At 36.0% G+C, this 27,290-nt stretch overlaps 1 protein-coding gene across 1 annotated transcript; it reads left to right on the top strand.

The window, feature by feature from the left end:
- Window positions 1-1,884: 1,884 nt before the first annotated feature.
- Window positions 1,885-22,351, top strand: LOTGIDRAFT_166867 (hypothetical protein; the record flags this gene model as incomplete). The annotated part of the gene is made up of 14 exons (XM_009064308.1): window positions 1,885-1,894; window positions 13,743-13,892; window positions 14,703-15,029; window positions 16,050-16,094; window positions 16,261-16,454; window positions 16,945-17,124; window positions 17,477-17,587; window positions 17,937-18,113; window positions 18,493-18,593; window positions 18,990-19,077; window positions 19,527-19,845; window positions 20,223-20,437; window positions 21,120-21,385; window positions 22,087-22,351. 14 exons carry the CDS (start codon window positions 1,885-1,887, stop codon window positions 22,349-22,351), a joined length of 2,448 nt encoding a protein of 815 aa, XP_009062556.1.
- Between the last annotated feature and the right edge of the window lie 4,939 nt (window positions 22,352-27,290).

The raw sequence follows: 27,290 nt of genomic DNA, 5'->3' as shown, positions 1-27,290 counted from the left end.
TTTAAGGATTATGAAATGGATACGTTTGAAATTTATGTAAATTTGTTTTTTTTTTGTGAAGATTTATATAGTGTGTTTCGTCTATTCTTACAATACAGACTACAGACTACAGCAAAATTATAAAAATATTCTCGTGAATGAGTCTTATAAAGAGTTTTTAATGAGAATTGTATGAGATCTATTCTATATCTCACATTCTGGCCACAGACAGTCTGTATAGTGACAAGCAGGACGACAGGATACTAAATGGTAGTGATCATGAAATACTAACTCATTTATAATTGATATACTTCCTCAGGTGAAAAGTTCTTTCTACCAATAGTTCACTAATAAATTCTTTTGGATTTCGGTTTTTTGTTGTGCGGTTCGAATTGTTAGTACTTTGTGTACTTATTAAGTTCATCGGAACCAAATATCTTGTTTATAGTTTCGATTTGGAAACAAATTTTAAGAGTTTAATTGTCATCATTCAGCCTTTTATAATTGGACGTAAAGCTCCACTTTTATTCAATGTGTGATTGATTCAAGATAGCGGATAGTTGACCGTGCTAACGCTAACTTGCAATTTGTGGAAATGCATTTGTATTTGTATTAGATATAATCCAATAACATTTCAATATCTTAATAACGGTGAATATAATCATAATACGATAATAAAATATAGCTCTTACTGTGAAGAGATATTAAGATAATTATAGAACTATTAAATAATTATAAACCAATACTTTGAATGAATACCTGGCTTGATGAGGCATTATGTTAGGTCTCCTGGATTCACTTGGCTATGTAAACATAACATAAAATAACATTTCAAATGATGAGCTTTTTCTAGATTTTACCCAATGAGGCAGTTACTATCCGGTTCTTGCTTTGGATGAGATTTTTGGTTCACGGAATTGTTTTCCTCGTACGGAATTTATTCTTACTGAACTGACATCACATACAAATCTAAAATTATGAGCATGGACATTTCTAGATGCCAGGATATTGGAGGAATTTCGTGCAGTTCTAGTAGGTAGTTCTGAAGACTATTTACATATTATATTCAAGACCCAAACGGCGAAGCTGTCTCTAAAAACTATTCTGAAGGAAATAGAAAATCCTAAGATAATAGATTATGAGTCGTGCTTACTGTGTAATTGTGTGAATTGAATACCAATAATATATGATAAATGCACCAATACACCAATACCTGGATATCTGGATTGATGAACTTTACTGTTAAATCACCGTGTTAGGTTTCTCGGATTATGACTGTGTAAACATAATAATACATTGTGTAACATTTAATTTCACAATATAGGCACGGACAATTCTAGATGCCTGGATTTAGATTTTAATTGGAATGGAATTATTTTTTCTAGATTTATCTAGTTAAGCATTGACAATTAATTGGTGCTTTGGACGAGATTATTGGCTGACGGAATTTTTTGCTTGTACGGAGTTTATTCTTACTGGAATAGAAATACTTAAAGGGATTGTAAAAAGGTTTTCTAAAATTTGTATGTGTATCAGGGACACTGATAGCATCAATTTGCACCGTTCCAAGTTTCCATCCAACTTCTGATGTTCCTGCAATTCCACTAACAGTAAGTGTTTGACGTCTGATTGGAAATTGGAAACGCTGCAGATTGATGCTATACATATACACATTTTAGAAAACAATTACAATCCCTTTAATGTAACTTTATTCAGTTCGGAAGTAACCATTATGTTTTAATTGAATGACTAACTAACATAAAGACATCGATTTACCACTTTGTTTACTTTGAATTTTCAGAATTAACTTCCTTTTATTATTTGTGGAAATGATCGAGATGATTTATTAATCTGACAAGTGCTGAACTCAGAAATATTCCAACAGGAAATGATGGAAACAGAATAATGTCTAAAGGTATGTAAAACTGTAAGAGTAAATGTGAAAAATGCATCTATAACTATAACCCTACCATTTGAGGTCCTTCAAATTAATCGTCGTCCAAAACCACACCCTTATCATTAAATTTCAGACTGAAATTAATACCTTCTCTACAGGAGAGGCAAGGGCGGACGCAGCAGATTTCTTGGACTGGGAAGCAGCCCCCCTACATGAAATGGGGTGATGGGGCCTGTGGTTACAGCCATGATGGATTAGAAAAAGTTTTGCATCTTCTTTTAGTATTTTTTAATTTCACTATGTTATACAAGAAAGAATAAATTGATCATATGTCTAAACTAGAATCAATGTTCTCCCTACAACTTTCTATCTGCACTCAATACCTAATTCAAACAGGGTAAATTTCTATTGTCTGATAAATTGGCAATCGACTTGATGTTAGAAAATGATGAAGAAATGTATTACAATTAAATTACGGTATAGATTGCTAGGAGCTAAGTTCTTCAATTTGTGTACAATGTAATCTCATATAGATTTTAATTCAAAACGATTAAAGGGATTGTAAAGAGGTTTTCTGAAAAAAATTATGTGTATTGGGGACACTGATAGTATCAATTCATCATTTCAATTTTTAGCCTGCAATTCCACAAAAAAGTGTTTGATCACATCACAAATCGTAAAATATGCTATATTAAATTATTAAATAAGGCCCTTATTTTTTTGTCACGAAGTTTCATGAGTTTCTTGCATTAACATAAACCTTAAATACTGTGATTTTTTCTGCTACTTCTTATGTCATTTCTTACACAGGGTGATCCAGGTGCGGAAAAGTTCGTACAACAAATCAATTTTATTGAGTACATGTAGCCTATATATAACTATATCATTTGTAATTTCCAGAGATAGTTTTAAAAATAATAATAACTTTATCGATCATCAAGTTATTAACCAAATCTTCCTTGGAATCAATTGAACATAATACATTATAAACATATTTACAAAAAGAACAGTTTTAGCAATAAGTGGGATGATATAATAGATATAGCTAGATTTCTTACAATAGTGATATTATTACAAAAGAAAAAATTAACAAGGTACACAAAATACACCATGTTGTGCATCTTATTTTAATTTCGCGTCCTTTGACCTTTATCACAGAGTTTTTGAACAGTACCAAGATGAACCGTATGTTCTCGGACTGTCGACTTAGTATATAATCGTGATATTCCTCCCCAGCTCACCCAGCTATCTTGTTCTCAACCTTATAGGTACTAACTTACGCCAGAAGCGAACAAGACAGTAGAGTACCAGAGAAGCCTTTAAGTTTAGTAAACAATTTTTTTTAAGTAGTAATCTACATAGCTCCCTTTACTACCCTATTTATTAGTAAGGGAACACTAGGCGACGCTAAATATAATGTATGTATTTAATATATTTAAAATGTTATTGATTATGATGGTCTGATTGTATCGAAGAAATCCCATGATAATCTCACGAGAATTTGAATTACTTTGATCCTTCCTCCTGTTGTTTGTAACCTAGAGAAATCAAAGCTATTGACAACATTTTAATATTTTATTCAGGAAGTAGCCTAGTTTCACCTATCAGAGCTAATTAGTTTCCAATTTCTGTTTTTGTGGATTTAATTGTATAGTGTTCATCTGTAAACTCGATGTATGTAGCGTAGGATTGGTAAATCCAAGCCGTGTTTTTTGGTGAGACTTCGGTTTTATTTGATTATCAATCAAAATATATCGAGTATTGGTTTGATAAACAGTTTAATTTCAAACCTAAAGAAGAATTGAAATCTAAAAGCCATTCTTGTATTACGTTTGGGTGCTGTAAACAAGTATTAAGGTGTATTGAAACGTGTCTTAATGAAAGAACTTGCCTACGTCACGGAGCTAAAGAGGTGTCATATGTGTGTGTGTTGGAACACTTATACCTTTAATGCAAAATAGTACCTGCGATGGTTAATAATAATCACAAGTTACCACAAATATCCAAAAGAAAATCAGAATAATGTAAACAGAGCTATAAGTGCCCTAGATACATATACAGAGGGGAAACAATCTCATTTGAATATCCTTGTGGAATGACAAAATTAGACGGGCCAATACATTTACCATCAATTCTAACAACTAATCATAACACTATCAATTAGTTTGTGATTTTTATATACCTAGGTATGTAATGTATTATTCTAAATAAACCACATAAATATTGTATTCTCTTATAGTTTGACAGGAAATATTGATGCCAATCATCTGGGATCAATTAAGTATGAATATTAGGGCTGTTAATACAGGATAACAATTTGTTTAATGTAGCCTATTAGTAATTTTACACACGATTTATGTATGGTTGGTAATTAACTGATCACAGACTAGGTAGTTGTTGGTAGATGACAGTTAACGCCCGCTTCCAGTTACTGATATCACAGACTAGGTAGTTGTTGGTAGATGACAAGTTAACGCCCGCTTGCAACTAACTGATATCACAGACAAGGTAGTTGTTGGTAGATGACAAGTTAACGCCCGCTTCCAGCTAACTAATATCACAGACAAGGTAGTTGTTGGTAGATGACAAGTTAACGTCAGCTTCCAGCTAACTGATATCACAGACTAGGTAGTTGTTGGTAGATGACAAGTTAACGCCCGCTTCCAGTTACTGATATCACAGACAAGGTAGTTGTTGGTAGATGACAAGTTAACGTCAGCTTCCAGCTAACTGATATCACAGACTAGGTAGTTGTTGGTAGATGACAAGTTAACGCCCGCTTCCAGCTAACTAATATCACAGACAAGGTAGTTGTTGGTAGATGACAAGTTAACGTCAGCTTCCAGCTAACTAATATCACAGACAAGGTAGTTGTTGGTAGATGACAGTTAACGCCCGCTTCCAGTTACTGATATCACAGACTAGGTAGTTGTTGGTAGATGACAGTTAACGCCCGCTTCCAGTTACTGATATCACAGACTAGGTAGTTGTTGGTAGATGACAGTTAACGCCCGCTTCCAGTTACTGATATCACAGACTAGGTAGTTGTTGGTAGATGACAGTTAACGCCCGCTTCCAGTTACTGATATCACAGACTAGGTAGTTGTTGGTAGATGACAAGTTAACGCCCGCTTCCAGTTACTGATATCACAGACTAGGTAGTTGTTGGTAGATGACAGTTAACGCCCGCTTCCAGTTACTGATATCACAGACTAGGTAGTTGTTGGTAGATGACAAGTTAACGCCCGCTTCCAGTTACTGGTATCACAGACTAGGTAGTTGTTGGTAGATGACAAGTTAACGCCCGCTTCCAGTTACTGATATCACAGACTAGGTAGTTGTTGGTAGATGACAAGTTAACGTCCGCTTCCAGTTACTGATATAACAGACTAGGTATTTGTTGGTAGATGACAAGTTAACACCCGCTTCCATCTAACTGATATCACAGACCAGGTAGTTGTTGGTAGATGGCAGTTAACGCCCGCTTCCAGTTACTGATATCACAGACTAGGTAGTTGTTGGTAGAAGACAAGTTAACGCCCGCTTCCAGTTACTGATATCACAGACTAGGTAGTTGTTGGTAGATGACAGTTAACGCCCGCTTCCAGTTACTGATATCACAGACTAGGTAGTTGTTGGTAGATGACAAGTTAACGCCCGCTTCCAGTTACTGATATCACAGACTAGGTAGTTGTTGGTAGATGACAAGTTAACGCCCGCTTCCAGTTACTGATATCACAGACTAGGTAGTTGTTGGTAGATGACAAGTTAACGCCCGCTTCCAGTTACTGATATCACAGACTAGGTAGTTGTTGGTAGATGACAGTTAACGCCCGCTTCCAGTTACTGATATCACAGACTAGGTAGTTGTTAGTAAATGACAAATTAACGCCCGCTTCAAGCTAACTGACATCACATACTGATAGTTGTTGGTGGATGATAAATTAACGCCCGCTTGCAAGTAACTGATATCACAGACTAGGTAGTTGTTGGTGGATGACAAGTTAACGCCCGCTTCCAGCTAACTGATATCACAGACTAGGTAGTTGTTGGTAGATGACAAGTTAACGCCCGCTTCCAGCTAACTGATATCACAGACTAGGTAGTTGTTGGTAGATGATAAGTTAACGCCCACTTCCAGCTAACTGATATCACAGACAGGATAATTCTGTGAAATTCTTATACTGCTATCAGTACTCTCCTATCGATACCCACCCCCCACGGAAAAACCGGCCATGAAGGCCTTGGTGGCCTATTAAGTGATAAGAGGGTGCTACTGAGAGAATGGTGTGTGATTGATATTAACTTTTTTTTCTTGTACATATTGTAAGGCAGGAAGTCAGGGCACCCATCCTTGATACTGTCATTTTTCTATCTGGGTCAATAAAACTTGGAGAAAAAAAAACAGCGGAATTGTTTAGCCGAATCAAACTGCTAGAATCTCAGACTCCATACATAGAAATTTAACAGTAAAACATCATTAATTATGGTTCCATTGAGATTAAAAGTTCGAACATTCAGTGGTTATTGTGGCTTGAAAATGAAATATTTTTATATAGATTTATTATTCTGTAGGAAACCTGAGGAATCTGATACAAGATAGAGGAATAGGGACATTCGGCAAGTTTCATTTGGTTGCAGAATGATAGCAGAACTATCACGGTAGACCGTTTGGAATAGAGATTGCGTTTCTTTTTATTCCGTTGTAACTCAAATGTATGGAATTATTATCCTCAAAATTGGAGGTAACGAAACGAAATTTTGGATGTGTGGGTTCGTGCGATTCACTAAAAGTGTTGATCTGTGAAATTTGGGGATGATGGTATTTTTTGTGATAGAAAGAAATTAAAGAAATAGACGATATGAGATGTCGCTTCCCTGAAACGGGTGGCAAATGAATAAATCCGACTTTTAGGCTTTCCTTAATGCAAGATTGCTCTTGTTGAAGAGCTGAATCAGGCTGAGTTCTTGCATTAGAAGTTGTTTCAGGAGTTGCATTAGAAGTTGTTTCAAGAGTCGCATTAGAAATTGTTTCAAGAGTTGCATTAGAAGTTGTTTCAGACGTTGTTTCGGGAGTTGCATTAGAAGTTGTTTCAGACGTTGTTTCGGGAGTTGCATTAGGCGTTATTTCAAGAGACGCATTAGAAGTTGTTTCAAGAGTTGCATTAGAAGTTGTGTTTCAGACGTTGTTTCGGGGGTTGCATTAGAAGTTGTTTCAGACGTTGTTTCGGGAGTTGCATTAGGCGTTATTTCAAGAGACGCATTAGAAGTTGTTTCAAGAGTTGCATTAGAAGTTGTGTTTCAGACGTTGTTTCGGGGGTTGCATTAGAAGTTGTTTCAGACGTTGTTTCGGGAGTTGCATTAGGCGTTATTTCAAGAGACGCATTAGAAATTGTTTCAAGAGTTGCATTAGAAGTTGTGTTTCAGACGTTGTTTCGGGAGTTGCATTAGAAGTTGTTTCAGACGTTGTTTCGGGAGTTGCATTAGGCGTTATTTCAAGAGACGCATTAGAAGTTGTTTCAGGAGTTGCATTAGAAGTTGTTTCAGACGTTGTTTCGGGGGTTGCATTAGAAGTTGTTTCAGGTGTTGTTTCAGGCGTTGTTTCGAGGGTTGCATTAAGAGTTGTTTCAGGAGTTGCATTAGAAGTTGTTTCAGGCGTTGTTTCGAGGGTTGCATTAGGAGTTGGCTCATGTGAGCTTCGAACCACGCACTAACGTTTTTGTCTTTTTAATATTTCCACGTAAATTATATGTTGCCGATTTTTTATTTCATTTGCCAGTTGTATCCGATTATGATTTTTGAATCATAGTAATGATTCGCGTATTGGTTATTATCAACTATTGACCTCTTTTATATTCTAGAAATACTGGAGTAATTATAATAGGGAAATTAAATGCCCCACGGACAGATTGTAAACATGAACCAAGTGAATTTAAAGGGAAGTCGATACAGTAATGGTTAATGGTAGAACAGAAAATAACTAAGAAGATAATATGAAGGTATGCTATTTTAGTTCTTTGATCTTTAAAATGTGAAAGTATATTAAACACTGTTTTACCACCAATCATAGGTTATTATCGGTAATTTGATTTGGCCGTGGGTTCTAATCTCGGTCGGTGTATAAAATTGCAATGACTTTGAATAAGTGATATTTCTTCACGATTTTCATAGACCAATCTGTAAATAGGTCAGAAGAATCTAGGAAAGGTTAATGCCAATATCGAAAAAAGATCACCAAATCTACCGATTGAACAGATTTTCCTACATGCCAAAGTTATTTGCATTTATCGAAAGTTTTGTTGCATTCCCTCTCCAGTCATCTTCTCAATGCCAGGCTGTTACGAACTTCGTCTGACACTTTGACAGCACTTTTCTTGTATCACGCAAGTTTGCAAGTGCCGGTATTTATTGGATTGCACGCCTACCAGTGGTCTCGACCTAAACTCTGTAAAGAGTCACAGTGTTCATGCAATACTTTATGTCGATGGCTGTGATTGGCTGTATTCGCTAGCGTGCAATCCAATGATAACCAATGAACTGTTTCTTAAACTACCTCTCAAGGATTTTAAATAATTTATTTGGTATATTTCCAATCCATTATGTTTTTGAATGAAATACTTTTTTAAAACAATAACAATGGTCTAATTAACAAGAGTAAATCTAATACAGTCGACACGTGTTTCAGATATTATAACCCCACCCTCTTGGAAAATTTGAGCCCATGCTCGCCCCAAATGTTACCTAAAAACGCCACTGAACTCAGCATCCCTTTTAGACTGAAATGGAGTTTTACGTCTTACCTCTTTGCTCTAGTCTTTATCAACTCATCATCATTTCCAAAAAGGAATGTAACTCAGTTTTACGTCCTACTCCTCTGCACTATCAATTGTCCACAGTATTATCCAGTATTGGCTATCCGCTAACAATCAAAACTCAGGAACTTTGACGTAACTATGATCGTTGTTTCCGCTGATACTGTTTGTTAATTAGGCAACTAAAAAAACGGGCACCTGCTCATAGAAAACAACAACCAACGTTTTATTAAAACTGTTCGCCAATTAATTAGTGACATACCAATAATCATTACCGGATATTTAATACTAATTAGGCATCCTGGGATTCAGAGAGGGTATATCAGTGGGGATCAAGGGTCAGTTCGAGTTGTAAGGGCTAGCTGCTGTTGTTCCACGTGAATAAAGACTTGGATTATTGTATAAGGTAAGGCCACTCTGTACAATTTTTGACTCATCTGATTTAGATAAAAGTCTGACTAATCTGTCCTAATGTATTATCACGTCCGCGAAACAGGTAGGACAAAATTGTGACTATTCTGATTAATGTGCTGAACAGGATTAATTTGTTACGTTTTATTTTTATGAAACAGAATTGTATTGGATTTTGACCAACAAAATTACATGTAGGGGTGGGGTGGGGGGGATTGGGGGGGTGAGGGGGGGGGGGGGGTTTGAGCTTGTTGCAAATTACGGTGATAACCGTGAACATTACTGTTAATATTTAAAGTGAACAGGTTTTTAGTCGATCGTTATTCTAAACGCCAGAAAAACCCTTTAAAGAGACTCGTTCACCATTCGATTGGACAATCATAGCTTAGTCATAGAAACGGGAATTTTTTTACCTAGGCTAATTAGTAATAGTGTTCACAGCTCACCGTCGAAATTGTACCGTCTAATTCTTGTGTGTTTAGAATTATCCGTTTGATATGTGCAGTATGAAATGTAGAGTTACATAGAGAATACATCATATATATATAGTGTACATGGCAGGAATCCCTAATCAAGGCCAAGGACGATAACACAGACCCATGCTGCTTTGTGTTCAATATAATAATTGGAATTATAGTTATTGTGTTTAATGAACCATAGACTATACAATAATAATAACAATGGATCTGATTATAATGAACTAAATATAATTAAGCCTAATTTAATTCTAGTCTTTCTGCATAATATCAACTTTTAATTTGTCTTTCTATTTCGTGTGCATCATATAGAATTATCATAATGTATTTTACAACAGTATCATTGGTTTTAAAGGTATATTCTTCTGCACCGAATTGTGCTAATGAGGACTATACAGAGTACAATGGGGAACATTTGTCATGACAGACGCATTAGTTTTCTCTTTTTCAATTTCCAATATTGTTAAGGAATCTTTAACATTCACAGAATGTAGCACGCGGTGCCTTGGCTAAAAATCTCATCCAGACGACAAGACGCTTTCTTCGTGTCAGCCCAAGAAATGGCATGCATCATTATAACTGAATACAGGGCAACAAGTCAAATATCTGTGTATCTTTTTTATGTCCACAACTTATTGTTACAGCACATTATATAGTTATAGAGTTATTCATATAGAGCACAAAGCGTGAACAATAGTAACTTGATACTTTCTACTCAGTCTATACACTCGACGTATGGTTGGCCATTGGTATCATCATTGTAACGCCTTGGGTCCATTGTTATTGGTCTCCTCGACCAAAGATCTTCATACCAGATTGGACACAGTATTCAAATTCTGGAACACGATTGGTCGAAATCTGTTACGACAACAAATGGGAATCATTTTACGTGACTTGATTGACGTCTAAAAGTTCTGGTCCATGAACTATTTTGGGAATTCAACTTCGTCCAATTAATTGTATTTTTTTTAATTTTTCGAGATGACGACGTTGACAAGATGTGTAGTTGCAATCGGGCAACGGATCTAATTATTTTTTATGAAGATAATTATTCGTTTTTGTGTGTAAAATTCACAATTTTAAGGTTATCGAGATTGAAAAACATGGCAATACCATATATGGTCAGCACTCCTTTTGTTTTCTGAAAATAGACCCCCACTGAGTCAGTCAGTACGGGCTGACTAATTAGCATTCTTATCAAATATTTACAAGTGACAAATTAAAATCGCATACAGAAAGGTCGTAAGGTCCTATAAAACTGCTAGAAGACGGTCGCTTGGTACACTTCTCAATTTCCGGACCAACGGCTGCTCTTCTGGCATTAATTTGTAAGTTTTTGCTTTTTTATTTTTGAGACGGAATGAAACACAAATTAAAAGTCAGATTTAGTTTTTGAATTTAGATTTATCTGAATTATTTATAAGATTATTAATTTCAATTCAATTTAACGTGTTTGATTTCCTGAAAAATTCATATTTGGCGCGAAATTTACAAAGGGAGTTAATCGATATTCTGAATTTCTTTAGATAAACGCTAATAGAGTGCCTGCTGCTTTGGGCGTAATTTAGTTTAAGTTATAGAAGAGACAGTAATTCTGGCTGGGGCCTGAAGGCCGTCTAGGGCCCCTGAAGCTAGATCATTGATAGTGCAAAATGCAGCTGAATTCATTTAAGTTACGACCCTGGCTGCTATTTTACACGTTTTGCAATATTTTATTCATTAACTAAAAAGCTTATTTTCATCTCCATTGTCTACGATACAAGGAGAGTCAGACCAGCCTCGGTAGGCATACTTCAATGATTTGAGCGCTTGGCCGATAAACTAGATATATTTGGATGGTGTAGATCAATCCACTCCTCACGTGTACCTCAGTGGTGCATGTAAGATGGATTGATTTTGAATGAGCGCAGTATTGTTCGGAAGAGCCACAGAACTATGCATTCTACCAGTGGCTGAACAAGATCAGTAGGGGTCTGTGACCCAACCCCGGGAAATTGTTTCCTACACTTTATCTGGGGATGGAGGCTCTTTATGGGCGGGGTCCCTGGACTTGGCTCAACCAGTCCCTATGATAGTTTGAGCCATTGTATTCTACCCTACAGGATGTGGAAGTAGAAAGTTCCTTTTTAATTTGTTGTTACATTGTCAAGTAGGTACAACTAGTATATTTCATCTCCGGCGTACGTTCAATAATTCTAAAACAAACTAGTTGAAACAACAATATAAAACTTATTGATGTCACGTTTTAACGTCTTAAGTAAATTTTCAACATGGATTTGTACATTAAACTCCAATGTTACAATAGTGAATATTAACATAATATTATCTAAGGCAATCATACTATTTGTATAACAAATAATCTAAACATATTAAAACAGAAACTGATAGAGTCACAGGCTGAAATAGATCAGTTGTCTGAAGATCGCACATCGTGAAACTCTTGATTAACAACATGTTTCAGGTCATGTTTTAATATTTCTATGTTGGTGTATTGAGCACTATTTTAACAATAATATTTCTATATCGCTCTACAATTGATGTATTGATCACTATTTTAACAATGGTATTTCTATATCACTCTACAATTGATGTATTGAGCACTATTTTAACAGTGGTATTTCTATATTGCTCTACAATTGACGTACTGAGCACTATTTTAACAGTGATATATTGAGCACTATTTTAACTGTGGTATTTCTATATCACTCTACAATTGATGTATTGAGCACTATTTTAACTGTGGTATTTCTATATTGCACTACAATTGATGTATTGAGCACTATTTTAACAGTGGTATTTCTATATCACTCTACAATTGATGTATTGAGCACTATTTTAACAGTGGTATTTCTATATCACTCTACAATTGATATATTGAGCACTATTTTAACAGTGGTATTTCTATATCTCTCTACAATTGATGTATTGAGCACTATTTTAACAGTGGTATTTCTATATCTCTCTACAATTGATGTATTGAGCACTATTTTAACAGTGGTATTTCTATATCACTCTACTATTGATATTTTGAGCACTATTTTAACAGTGGTATTTCTATATCTCCCTACAATTGATGTATTGAGCACTATTTTAACTGTGGTATTTCTATATCGCTCTACAATTGATGTATTGAGCACTATTTTAACTGTGGTATTTCTATATCGCTCTACAATTGATGTATTGAGCACTATTTTAACTGTGGTATTTCTATATCGCTCTACAATTGATGTATTGAGCACTATTTTAACTGTGGTATTTCTATATCGCTATACAATTGATGTATTTAGCACTATTTTAACAGTGGTACTTCTATATCGCTCTACAATTGATGTATTGAGCACTATTTTAACTGTGGTATTTCTATATCGCTCTACAATTGATGTATTGAGCACTATTTTAACTGTGGTATTTCTATATCGCTCTACAATTGATGTATTGAGTGGCCTGTTGTCAAAGTTATTGCACTTTTAATAGGTTCAACGTCTTTTAACCAACTCACCAAGAACTCCAAGAAAAAGAAACAAATATGTCATGTATTCATGTGTTAGATGCTACTTTGTATTCCGTTGTTATCATTGTTCGTTTATCCATTTCAGACGTGACCAATAGAAGATGCGGTTTATACAACCGGTTTATGTATGGCTTTTCATAATGATTTGGTTTCAAACTGGTTTCAGTTCTAAGGAACTATCGCTTGAATTAGGTAAATAGTCTTACTTTATATAATACAAAGAAAGGTTCTCGATGAACATGTCTATCGGCTCGTCCTTGGTCAAATCTCTTGAGAGCTTTTTATGCATTATCCGTATCCATTGACTGCTAGGTCGACTGGAATGACTTATTCAGGAACGGATTGCAGCTGAATATATTTGAAAGTGAGGAAAGAAACTTATCAGTACCCATGGCAGTTGGGTCGAATGGAATAATAAGGAAAAGTTATTTTTTCAGTAACCATTTACAACTAGATCCACTTCAAAAATGAGCAAATATAACTTATCCAATACCCATTTACAGCTGAGTTGACTGGAATAATAAGTGCAGCTGATTTATTGAGTATCCACTTTTAGCTTTACACTTTCCAGAAGTAACCAGGACGTCATAAAATTCGTTTGCATTGGCTGTTCTATATTTAAAATGTTTCCAACCAATAATTTACTCCTTTTTCAGCGGCAACATCGCCTTATATGGACAGTGGTAAAGTTTCTATCGACCCGTGTATGAAGATCAACTGTACTGGATATAATGTGACGTCATTCCACGTTGATATAGTTTGGTTTACATCAAGTGTGCATGAACCATTTTCAGTTTTGACTGCAGGTACATTTTTTGATTTTTTCGCGCCAATAGCACTGTTCATTTGACCATAAGATAGCTTCAGTTGACAATAATTTGTATTTGTCCAAGGTGCTAAACTTTCAGTTAATTGACTTATGTCTAATCACACTAAAATAACAGTCACTATGGTAGGATATTTGAGCCAAACGTGAGTGTTATGAAGAAATGTCTATTTACTAATGTAATGTATCTTTTGCACAATTATTTTTTTCTATTTCTATCTGACAAACTACCGGTGTTGCCATGTCATTAGACCCTATTGATGAGTTTATACTGAATCAAGAATCTAACCAAGACCTTCTTACTGTTTAACGTGACCCCTTCAAAAGCCAATCGAATAAATGACTGAAGACTCCAATCTTCCCATAATTATGTTATTTAGGTATATTCATACCGTACACTCAGAAGGTTTCCTAATTAAGAAAATCTGTGTATAACAGATCTGAAACCATCTCATGTGTTCAGTTAAGGCTTTTAACTGATCCACGTATGTCATTACTTTTCATGTACCCGACAGATGAACAGATACGGTGTAAGATTGAGGAATGGGAGTCTAAAAAAGATCAATGGGACTCTTATAATAAAGATAAGCGGACCTCTTGTTTAATGCCGTAATTACATAAAGATTGTGTCATCTTGAATTCAGTATAGACTCATCAATTATAACATGGCTACACCGGTAATGCCCAATAAATATGTCTACAGTTACATTGTTAAGTCAAAAGAATATCGTCAGTTCACAATGTTTTAAGATGCAGATTGCTTTTTAATGTCTTGTTTGATTTATTTCAGCATCGTCCATGTACAATACTTCCGATATGTTAATAGTGAACGACGACATCGATTTTCTATTACAACAAGCTCAACGTCTGCGTATCCCTGAATCCCCTATAATACGTTTCCCGCGTCAGAGAAATCCCAATAAATGGCGGGAAGAAAAGGGTCTGGCTCCGATTTTAGAAGAAGAAACGAGAAAACGGAAAACGAAATTAACAGCGAGTGATTTTGAATTCTGTGACAGTGAAGAAGCCATGACGAGGGGAGAGAAAGATATTTTATATAGTATTATTACTAATCTAGACTGGACACGATTAGTTATAATTTGTGATGTATATACTGGTAAGTTTCATTGATCGCACTTGTTACAATCCAAGAGGGACAATGGCGGCGAAAGTTCGGGTACAGGGGGGCATTTGCCCTCCTAGAAAAATGGTTTACACCCCCAATTGTACCCCCAGTTTTCTCCAACTCGATCGATTTATTTTTTCTACAATGTCCTTGAGAGAACCTCTAAGACGCTCTATGAGAGGCTTGAGACTAAGACAGAGTAACCAAAATTTTAATTCAGCCTCAACAGTTGTTACCCCATTGAGTTAGTCTGCCCCCTATTTGTACCCCAAGTCTCGGAAGGCTGACGCCGACACTGAGGAGGGAGTCGACAGTAGATTTTTGAGGAAAGGTCAGTAGGCATTGTGAAGACAAATTCTTCTACCCAGATACATCTAACAGTGTCAAATCCTTCTAATACCGTGACATCATCTGTCACTTTTCTTGTTGCACGGGAATGCAGCAATTTGATTGGATTGTACGCCCTCGAATACAACAATGAGAGCCTTCGAAGAAAGGCTGTAAACAATATGGCTGGGCGTATAAACTACTGGTTCTCGGGTGCCATCAGAAAGGAGGTTAAAAACGTTTCCTTGATAGTCTTACCATCACACACTAATGATAAATGTGAAGTATATTCGACCTCATTGCTTCTGCAAATTATGGAAACATTTATTTTACTTCTTTATAACGACACACGTACATAGTCAAGGATAGTCAAGAGTCGCAGATGGTTCTCACGAAACCACCGAGATTTTAATCTGATTTTACTCTGTATAACGGTTGACTTGCTTTGTTTTATATGCTATATGCTATACTCTCATATCTTTCATCAAATGTGACTCTTTTCAATGTGAAATAAAACCCAACCGAAACGATAGATGTATATTACCTACGCTGTGAAAACATATTTGGTTACAATTGACCGAGGTTTTGTTCCATTAGTTAATTGTCTTACATTGTGGTGATTTAGACCTAAAGCCTGCATGGCCCATGGAAAAGATTATTTATTGATCCACTCTTGATTTGCAGGGTTGAGTTTCGCTTCAGATGAGAATCCACCTGAACAAGCTACGAGTCAGTAAGTCTCGTACTGGAAAACCGCTTTTCTTTTATCTCTAAGCACTAATGTATTCGAGTGCTATCCACTGATATCCCTACCTCCTACGTCTGTACCCAATCCTCGGAAAGGTCGGACGGAAAACTCCATTTCATGTCCTACAATCATTTTATTCTATTGTAGAACACGAGACTATGATGTTAGCAGAGGAGCTATCGACTACTGGTATAAAATTTACAATCCTCACCATAAACAATACAGAATCACATTACCTCCCTTACCCTGGCCTCAGCGCTACCTATAATCTCTTCAATAGGGAAGAATTAAACGTGGTCTTGATGTGCTCTTTAGGTTGTGTAAGGCTTATTCTTCACGAGGTAAGAACATGCTTAGTTTTGGAATTTCGACCTTACGAAGAAAGAGGCATTTAAAGATTGAGAGCCAGACGATTCTTTCTGTCAGTTGGTACTTAGTCATACCTCTTGGGGATGATCTTTCTCAGATTAAACATATCTATTCCTTTCTGGTTTCTGTGGATATTGAGGAACAAACTTGACCAATATTGTTGCATTTTTATGTTTTCCATTGACACATTCTCAACTGGTTCATATAGGTCATTGTGATTGGGCTTTTTGTAGTAAAGGTCTTCATTGTCCATAGAACTATGCTGAGCTAATTGAACAGACGGAAAGATTCGATCTTCTCCAGCTGTTAATGATTGAGAGTCAGTTTGGATATTAAGCTAGCGTGCGACATTTCACTGGAGACATTGCCATAGCACGCCCAACCCTTCACCTGACAACGTTTTTCATCAACGACATGATTTCAATTGTTCTTTTATTTTAACACTACAAAACGTTATTTCAGGCCAATAATTTTGATCTAACCAATGATAATAAAACTTCTATTCGTCACGATTCAAAATGGTTAATCTCGAATTATGGATACGACCAAGATTTTCTGGAGAATTCAGGAATTACCATTGATAATATAGCCGCCCTTACTGGTCCTAGTTATCATGAATGTTATACCACTTCAATTAAACAGGTTGGTTTGAAAATGTTTATCTTTTTTAGTGTGTATATCGTATTAGAGGCCTGGAATTGTTTGTGGATGCAAAGCTCCTTGTCCTTGAAAAGTTTTGTTCGTGTATTTCATGGTTCCCAAAAAGACTTAAGTCTAAGTTGCATATTCTGACAAAAACATTCAAGATCTTGGAGTAACCATCCGAAAAACAGCGAAAGCAAACATCAGATTTGCATTTTAATCATATTGAGCTCTGTGAGGTATTGAAATTGGTTAGTGTTACGTCTGTAAGTCTAAGGATTAACACAATATTTCTATTGCCATTGTCGATGAATTCAGATTTTAATATTAATCAGCTTCTAATGTTTCTCAGGTGTTACCGTATGTAATAGAGGCTGCATTGGAGAAGATTGACGATGAACCGGAACTAGAATACTCTGGTCACGTGACTGTTGATGGTTATCTCAAATCAGAGATAATATCAGTAAGACATTGTTTAATTGATAACAGACAATAATACAGCGATGCAATGAAGGGGATTTATAAATCTATATATTATGTATTTGTTGGTATACGGGAGCTTTGAAAAGAGACATTCCCTGTGGTGAACTATACTATGAAGGAAATGTATCAAGTTGTATTTTTCGTGTGCTCTGATAGTTTTTGTTTCGGCTGATATACCTTAAAATGATTGGGAATTCTAATCCAGAAGATCCTCTTTCACCAACACTAAAATAAAACTAATTTTACCATTCAATTCATCTGATTGATCCATCACTAAAATTGAAAAAAAGTAGGACGCATTTCCATTTGTTACTCTTATTTGTTTTCAGATATTAAAGAACCCGTCCATCAAAACGAAGCCATGTATCGGTACGTTACTATGGAAACCAGGATTTACACGTGCAGTGAGCAATATAGTTCAGGGAACTGAAATAGATTACTCCGCCATCTTTCCTAATACTAAATTTGGTTTCAATCAACGACTATTTCAAGTTGCCACTCTCGCGGTTAGTTAATAAACCTTTTAACATTTTATAATTCAGAGAAATAGACTCAGTTTCCTTCTGTCAAACATTTATTTAGACGTCAAAAAACCATTAGCAATTTCATTTGTAAACTAATTAACAGATGCTACAAATATCGAAAAAACCAACCTTAATCATATTTTTAGTTTACTGTACACAAACGAGGTTATTATTAAGAGAGCACTTGAGACGAATTTGTCGTTTTCAAAAGAAAGAAAATGAATAAAAGGTAGGTAAATATGCGACTTGATGAAAATGATGAGTTGCGATCTTGGATAAATGGTATCTTATATCCCTAGCAGTCTAAACCAACTCTTCCTTACCGTTTTTTATATCACAACACTCGCTTCTTTTATTACAGTGGTCACCGTTTATGATAAAGAAAGAAGTAAACGGTTCAGCTGAATACAGTGGTCTGTGTATGGATTTACTCTTGGAACTAGCTGTTTCTTTGAATTTCACGTAAGTTAGAATTACTGGTTTGTAATAACCAGATGGAAGCGTAATGTGGCCCTAAATCAGATACATATTCCTTTAAATTACCATACGTAATGTGGTCGCTCCAAAACAGATAAATGTTCGCTACCATAGGTTTGAGCAATTTCAAAAAGGTCTTTAGGTTTACCGCAAAAATTTGTTTGAACATGCTGTGGGGGAAATTTGATTACTATTTGATTGGTTTGAAGTAAGTCGCCCCTGTATGTCACATGATTTTTTCTGGTACTGAATAGTTTTGGACGATTTTTAGAATATGCTCTTCAGGTTTATCACACACATTTGTTTGAACAGTGTGTGGGGAAAATTTCATGTATTGGAGAAAGTCTTATAAAAACCCAGGAGCTCTGTTATCTTTTTCAGATTTAAAATGGTGGAACCACCAGATGGGGAATGGGGAAGATTTAGAGACGGTGAATGGACTGGACTGATTGGACAAGTTGCTAAACATGTAGGTTGAACGTTTTATATTGTGGCTAAATGGATTATCAAACAAACATGGCGCCTTGAATGTGGCTGCTTATAATGTCCTTCACTTGCTTTGTTTGTGTTTTTGTAAAGCGCCATTTAAAGCCCAAATCAAAGCCTTGATGTAAATGAACGCTTTACGATGTATAATAATAGTCTTAGTCTTGATCTTAATGACCAAACAGCATGTTTCTCTTAAAAAAGGGCTTATCACATATGATTATATGAGTTGGACAGACCATTTGTCGGAGGGTGATATCAGCTAAAAGTCGTTTAGATAGTCGATACCGAAATCGAATATGTGCGTTCTTTACTTAGTCGAGTATTTGAAGAAAGTAACAAGTGAGTCTGATAGCAATTTACTGCACTTCAGGGGCACTCGCGCTAATTTTGAAACACCAAAATTCATCTGTCTTTGCTTCTTTGTTTTAGGAATCCGACATGGTTCTAGCAGCAGTAACAGTTTCCAACGAACGTGAAGCAGTGATGGACTTTACATTTCCGTATTATTTCGGATACTCGGTTGTATTTTTCCGGAAACCGGACCCTAATAGTGATAAATGGTACACCTTGCTGGCCCCGTTCAGTTGGCAGGTTCTATTATGTATATTCTGTTCTGTGTTAGGTGTCGGTGTATTATTGTACTATATAGAATGTATCAATCCCTTCTACACCGCCCTGTATCCTAAACGAAAGAAGACCAGCATACAGAGAACATTGTGGTATTTATACGGTGCCTTATTGTCTCACGGTAAGTATCAAAAGAACCTATATGGGGAGATAAAATGGCTTATTTGTTAGATAATTTTGGAACATCTCATTTCGGCAACTCATTTCACAATTAGATTATATACCTAGCCTTTTCGTGGGCGTCTGGAACTAAGAGATTCTATCATCCAGTAAAAGCCAAACAAAACTGGATATAAAAACCAAAACCCCATAGTGATACTTTAACTAACGCTTAACTATTTTTTGAAAATATAAAACCGTTTTACTGTTGACCATACGATGTCCGAATTGGTCAGTGGTAGAATGTTGTTAATTCAAATATAACGACACTGGATAATTATGTTAACCCTCAAGGCTATTTTGAAATTTTATTATTGACGATCACTTATTATTTTACAGGTGGCCATACGATGCCGGAATCAGCCAGTGGTCGAATGTTGCTGTCTACATGGTGGTTGTTCTGTATGGTTTGTGCTGCCACCTATAGTGGCAACCTGATTGCTTTCCTGACAGTTGGCACCAAGAAGGTACCGTTTAATACCCTAGACGAGATGGTCAATAGTGATTATTCCTGGGGATATATACAAGGCAGCTTTTTAGAAACTTTATTTAAGGTATGTGCGTTGTTGTATTAAAGAAAGACGAGTAATAAACTTGTTCTGACACAATTCAACGTTTCACATGCGTGTGTTAGAGCTGATATACACTGCCTGTATGAGCAAGTGAGTTAATGAATATCAGAAAAAATATATCAATATACCTTGTGCACAATACTATACTGTTATAGAAGTATATACTATTTTTGACATTTTTTAACACAACGTTTCAAATCTCATATAGACTGTATTATTAAGAGAAAGAATAGAAAATCGCAAATCAATCTGCTTATTATGTTCAATTTACAATTGTTTTCGACGTTGCTTGTAAAAACTAAGCGAGGCATATAAATTTCTACCATGTAAATACAATGATTGTTGTCTTGCAATGATTCTTATTACTTCCCTTTAGTCGTCTCGTTTCTTATTTGTTGTTGTGTTCCATTGACTTTCTGAGTTCAGTTCAATACTTCTCGCTCAATGGCCAGGTATCAGATTTTTTTACCCGATTGGCCACAATGTAATCATATTCCAGTATGATAGAACGTACTTTTGCTGGAGTGATATGGTGATTTCTAACTCAAGAAAATGGAACTCTACCCAAGCCATGAAAGCCAACAGGCCTCATAGAAGAAAAAGACACTTGTTACGTCACTGATAAACCAGCATATATATATCCCGATAAAATTGGTCTTTTCAGAATTCCAACTTAAAGACATATCAGAAAGTATGGGAAGGTGTACAGAAGTTTAGTAAAGATGACCCAGATCATCTCCATCCCGATATGAACGTGCATTTTGACCGGATGATGAACTCTGAGTATGCTGTGATAGATGATGGTTCGGCCATCTTCTCCTGGTCGGAGCAACAATGTGATATTAATATTCTAAATGAACGATTCTTCCCTAATCATTATGCTCTTGGTCTTCCAAATAATTCTCCGTTCACTGGTATATTTTCCGATCAGTAAGTATCATTATTTTTAACTGTTCATCGTCATTGTTTGGTTTTGAAATTTGGTCAATATCGTTTCATTTTCAAAGTGTTCTGTATTGGATATCTCACTATTTGTTCTCTGTGCTATCTGTGTTCACCGTGTTCACTGTTTTCGGTTCTCAAATTCCCCTCTTTCAAATTAGAATCGATTCGGTTTGTCCATGTTTTTCAAACGTAGAATTTGATATTCCTGAGAAGGAATTTTTGTAGCGCATCCCTACCTTCCTGACCCACACCAATATCGTTTTTATTCCTTGATGGTAATTTGGTAGGACATTAATTTTGTTATTCCCGCCAAACATCTAATGGCATTCAAAGAATCTTTTTCCGTATCTTCAACTAACTTACAATAACAGCTGGTTTTGTACCAGATCTGGATTAAGGCTGTAAGATAACAGCTGGTTTTGTACCAGATCTGGATTTAGGCTGTAAAGTAACAGCTGGTTTTGTACCAGATCTGGATTTAGGCTGTAAAGTAACAGCTGGTTTTGTACCAGATCTAGATTAAGGCTGTAAGATAACAGCTGGTTTTGTACCAGATCTGGATTAAGGCTGTAAGATAACAGCTGGTTTTGTACCAGATCTGGATTAAGGCTGTAAGATAACAGCTGGTTTTGTACCAGATCTGGATTAAGGCTGTAAGATATAAATCTTTTTCTTTTCTATTTCAGAATGATCAAGATATATGAGAGTGGTCTTCTTCAAATATGGGAACAGAATTGGTGGCCAAAAGAAAAATTTTGTGGCGGGTCATTGACCAATAATTCTGAGCCTATCGATTTACTGTCGCTACAGAGTGCCTTTTATGTTTTGGGGATAGGTGTTTTCTTAGCTCTCAGTATGCTTGGAATCGAATATTTACGGCAGACATTTTGCTTAAAAAAGAAAAAGAGTAATGGTTTAGCACCGTCTGAGAAACTAAGCGAGGGGTTTTAAAGCAGTGACAACGTTTATAAGTTTAAAGGTGTTAGCTGTCTGTAAAAGATTTTAATTGATTGTTTCAAGAGAAATATACAGAAGTAAATATTTTGTGTGGTACCAATGATTAAACAAGAAGTGATTTTGTGAGTTAAAATGTCCCAATTGCCTTTACACTTTGGAAAATGAGGCCCAGAAAACTTGCGATATTCGTCGAAGTGTTAAAATTGAAGATCGGCGAATATGTTAAGAGAAACGATGCTGTGGTTTTAATAGCTTTTAACGAAAATGAGGCCAAGTGACTGGAAGAAGATATTAGATTTGCGGCAATAAAGCAATGATGACGGTGACGGGTGCCAGGTTTACGTCCGAGGAGGGGCGTTTTGCCCGCAAAACTTGCTTTCGGGACTGCGATTCACCCCGCCCCCTCCTGAAAAAGGGTAATAGAAATAAAAAGGTTGAAAACTACTGTTCTAAAAGTATAATGATAAATGTGTTTAAAACGTTTTACATGTGAGGTTCCGGTGTGATATATTAGGTCTTATATTTTGATAGTTCAAGATAGGAGCTTCTAAAGCTCAATATATGCTTGCAATATTTAATTTATTATGCTTGCTAAACAATGCATTGTAACTAAAGGCGAATATGATTTATATTCCGATAAGGAGTACAGATAGCTAAAGTTCTATATCCGTAGACAGAATCCTTGCTTTAACAGTGAAATGGTCCCCTGTCCTATGCATATGTACCATCAAATTTCCTGTTTTAATTGCATTTATACTGCATATTGTCTAGAATGTGTAAAATAAAATGAATCTAATAATTTGTAAATATAAAACGAAGAGACTTGAAAAATGAGGAATCCCTTACAAAGCTGCTTCAGACATAAACCCTTGTTTCTGAAACCGTCGTGTTTGCCTCAAGCAGTCCTGCCTTCCGTTTTGTGAACATATTACGATCAAAATCGCGTGACATGTGATTCCAAGCTTCACTCTAAGACAAGAAGTAGTAAAATTTAAATATTCGCTATTTGTCGGGTTGTATATTGCTCGACGTTTTATAATTGAAAGGTTAAGATTGTTATGAACGCTTAGTCCGAGACGTATCGGCTCTTACAGCCGTCGATATATTAATTACACCGACAGCTACATGTACATTAGGATCATCGTGAAGTTTGAAACTATCTGTTCTCAATGCCAAGCTAGAAAATAATAGAACCACAAACGTTACATAAAAAAATATGCGAAATTGATCTCCTTTAAGGGTTAAGAAAAGTTCATCTTTGTTGATGCAGTGAGAGTAAACTCAGTAGAGTGACTAATGACGATAGTCGATAGACGTTTGCGCACATTTTGATAACCATTGGCCTTTTATCGACAACTTAATTTAACGTAAGATGATTTCAGTGTTCCATTCATCTGAATTTAGTTTTCGAGAAAAAGATTCCATCAAGATTATCTATAAAACTGGTAATATCAGCACCTTTCGGACTTTATATTAAACACTGACATAATAACGAGAACCGTAGAAGCAGGCCATCGTTTCCTTGCAGTTATTTATAACACCAGTTTTAAGTTTATCTTTTGTGAAGGTAACAAGAAATTTCAATTTTCTCCTTCAATGGCTGACTGAGGAGATTTTAAAGAGCTCGGATTATTCGCCGGAGTAATTTCATCTTTCTATTCATGAATAAGTGTACTTTATTCAAATTTCTTTCAAAATATCAACTCTCAACTAGACAAATTCAATAATAAACACAATTTTCATTTGACACCCAAAACACGACAGCTATAATAAGGTTGTTTAGGCCGTCTGTAGAAAACTACGTAGAAAAACACTCTTCAGAAGACAACATGATTAAAGTAGGAAAAATAATTCTGGAGATTAATTCAAACAGTTAAATAATAATATCTCACTGAAATTAGTTCTCACTTGAACCTTGTTTATATTCATATCATTTGAAGAGTTTTCAGAAAAGTTTAATAATGGCCTTGATGTGGGGGAAGAAACGGCTGAGGATTGGGGCTAAGAAAGGAGCAGTGGTGGAGCCAGTAGGAAAAAAGGGCGGGGGGGGGGGGGGTGCAAATGAAAAGTAGTTTGCATTCCCATTTGTACCCCCACTTTATTTTCAACAAGTCTAAATGTCTCCCCTTTTTTTAGGATATATGTGTCAGGATGCACAAAATCAATTCATTTTTTCTAAAGATTATTCGAGAGAAACCTCTACGAAGCTCTATGCAAGCGACTATGACACCACCACAGAGTAGCCAAAATTTTAATTCAGCCATAGCATGTGTCCCCCATTGTGTCAGTCTTCGATGAGGTAAGGCGATGTGAAATCACTAGAAGCATTTTGTTAGAAGCATTTTTTGAAGGCTACGTTCAATGACAGAAGATTTGGCGAGGTGCTTATGAATTAAAAATGCTATATTAATCTACATGCAAGGGCGGTCTATAGTTTAATATTTAAAATGGGATTTCTCCCCTTGATAGTGACAGCTGAAGCTAAAGTAAAAGTAACGAAGCAGCAACTCAAAGAATGGAAGTGGCTTCAATACATTCCCGTAACTAGCCCAATGTTCCAAGGTGGGCGGCAATATTTGCATGGGGACAAATAGTATAGAGACTGATTTAAACATCAATTCAGAATTTGTTCTAATTTTGCAAAGAAGATCAAGACGATGTTTAAAAATTAAAATGGAAGATGAACAAGTCAGACCTGATTAATTGAAAATAAAAAAAATTCTGTCCAGCTATATTAAATCACTAGGACCAATATTCCGTAGAACAAGTTTGAGGTCATATTTTGTTTCTATTTAGTCCTCTTTGTTCGACAGGCAGAGCAGAGCAGAGCAGGGCAGCGAAGAGCGGAGAAGAACGGACAGGCGTTGAGATATAGGCGTAGCAGGGCGACCTGAAATCAATCATTCGTTATGGAGTTCCTTCTTGTCAGCCATGCTAATTGAATGGTGGACAACCGCCAGCTCGAGGGAATAAAAAGAAAATTGTGCCGCTCTGTGCCGCTTGGTTAGCGGGATATACATCTGAACGTCTCTTCATAAGCAACTAATTAGACACTAATGCCACTACTTACCGCTCTTCTCATCTCCGTCCTGCTCAAATTGTAGTGTGAACGAGTCAACTGAAACAATTCCCGAGACAGGCATCACTTACAGAAATAAGTTAGATTGTAAGTATGGGAAGAGTTCACGTTGTGTTCTAGGTGAACGTTACTGACAGTGACATTACGAAATCTCAAGTCACGAACATCCGATCAACATCAACAAAATAAATGACAACAGTTTTTAATAATATTTATATTTTCGCCGAATAATTTCACAAGAATAATAACAGACAACATATATATATAGTTCATTTTGCAAATTTAATTTCGTTTCTTCCAGAACCGTTATAATGGTATAGGTTGAGCTTGATCTCAGGCCGTTATATTGGTAGTACATTCTACTGTAGTTCTACCACATTCAATAGAGCTTGGCGTTATCCAGCGACGAGGTCCGCAAACAATTAACGCCGTCATTGGAATAATTAAAGTATTTAACAGGTAGCGAATGAATTCCCGACACACATAACTCTATGAAAGGATTAAGTAAGCTGTATATTTAGGTGTGAGGTTAATGGTTATATTACCCAGACTCTGTTTGATACTGACGTTATTTTTATTTTCTACGGCTCCACTTTCCAAGTAAGGTATCAAAACTATTGTTGGTGAAAATAGAAAACAGATTCACTTCTATAGGTTACATCATTTTCAGTTTCCAGAAAATTAATTCAAACGTGATTAATGATTTATTTGGATCAATCGACAAGTTATCTCCCTTTACTTTTATATCAAGCATAGACTGATAAAGATGAAGGCCCGTAGCTGCAAAGCGGCAAGGAGGGGTGCTCCCCGAAAAAATGTATGACCCCTCTGAAAAAATTCAAACAATTGACTCATTCCATTACTGCAACTAAACACCATACACCACCGACGCTCTGGATGTATTACTTGCCCTTTCGAACAATCAAGTCTGGCTACGGACCTGGGTAGTTGGCAGAAAAGTTTTTATACATACAGAGCACATATCTAGTTTGTTTATGGTTACAATAATGCAATGGCAAGTGATCGCAAGGCAGCTATCTTACAAGTGGTCACTTGCAACACACTTAAAAGGGAGACAATCATATGTGACCTTATACTGTATATCGGCGATATTCACGATAATATGTTACCTTAAGCACAGATCACTGAACTAAATGCACAAAAGAATGTTTCACGGTGATTTCGTTTTCTTATCGTATGCACAAAACACAATTTTTCACCATCCACGAGCTCTATTCACAGAGGTTTAACTCGAAAAGGATATAATTTAATATGATTCGTTAATGATTGAAATGAATAGTGTTTTGCTACACCTGATTGAGATAATGAACAAAAAAAACCAAAAGATTTACCTGGACAGCGGCATATACCTTCGCTTTTTTCGATTTTTAAATACGGGAGCCTATGGTTATTGTTGCGTAGGAATGCCTAGACGTTTTCCCAAGTTTATAAAACCATTGAGATGAATCGGATGGTAATCAATATAAGTAAAGTTTTGTATGTGAACAGAGCTCATTACATATACTCTCTGTATACCACAGTATACTACATTTTTCCTTTGGTTGCACAGAAAACAAATTTTCTCGCCACAGATATGTGACCGATTGCAACACGTAGTTTCTTACTATTTACACAAAATGTTTTTACAAATTTCATCGTCGTTCTTGATCAGTTTATAATTAAAGACAGTTTGTCATCAGCACCAAACACATTTTTCACTTCCCATCGTTGTTCTTGCCCAGCTTTCATTTAAAGATAGATATCGAACACATTTTCCAAGCTCATACACTGTCATAAACATGTAATAGTGTTAACAGTCAGCCCTTTAAAATACTTCCGACGCGGACGTCACAG

Source organism: Lottia gigantea, assembly GCF_000327385.1.
Source record: "Lottia gigantea unplaced genomic scaffold LOTGIsca_61, whole genome shotgun sequence".
NCBI lineage: Eukaryota > Metazoa > Mollusca > Gastropoda > Lottiidae > Lottia > Lottia gigantea.
Note: the sequence above shows the minus strand (reverse complement) of the source record. Positions and strands in the feature narration are given on the sequence as shown.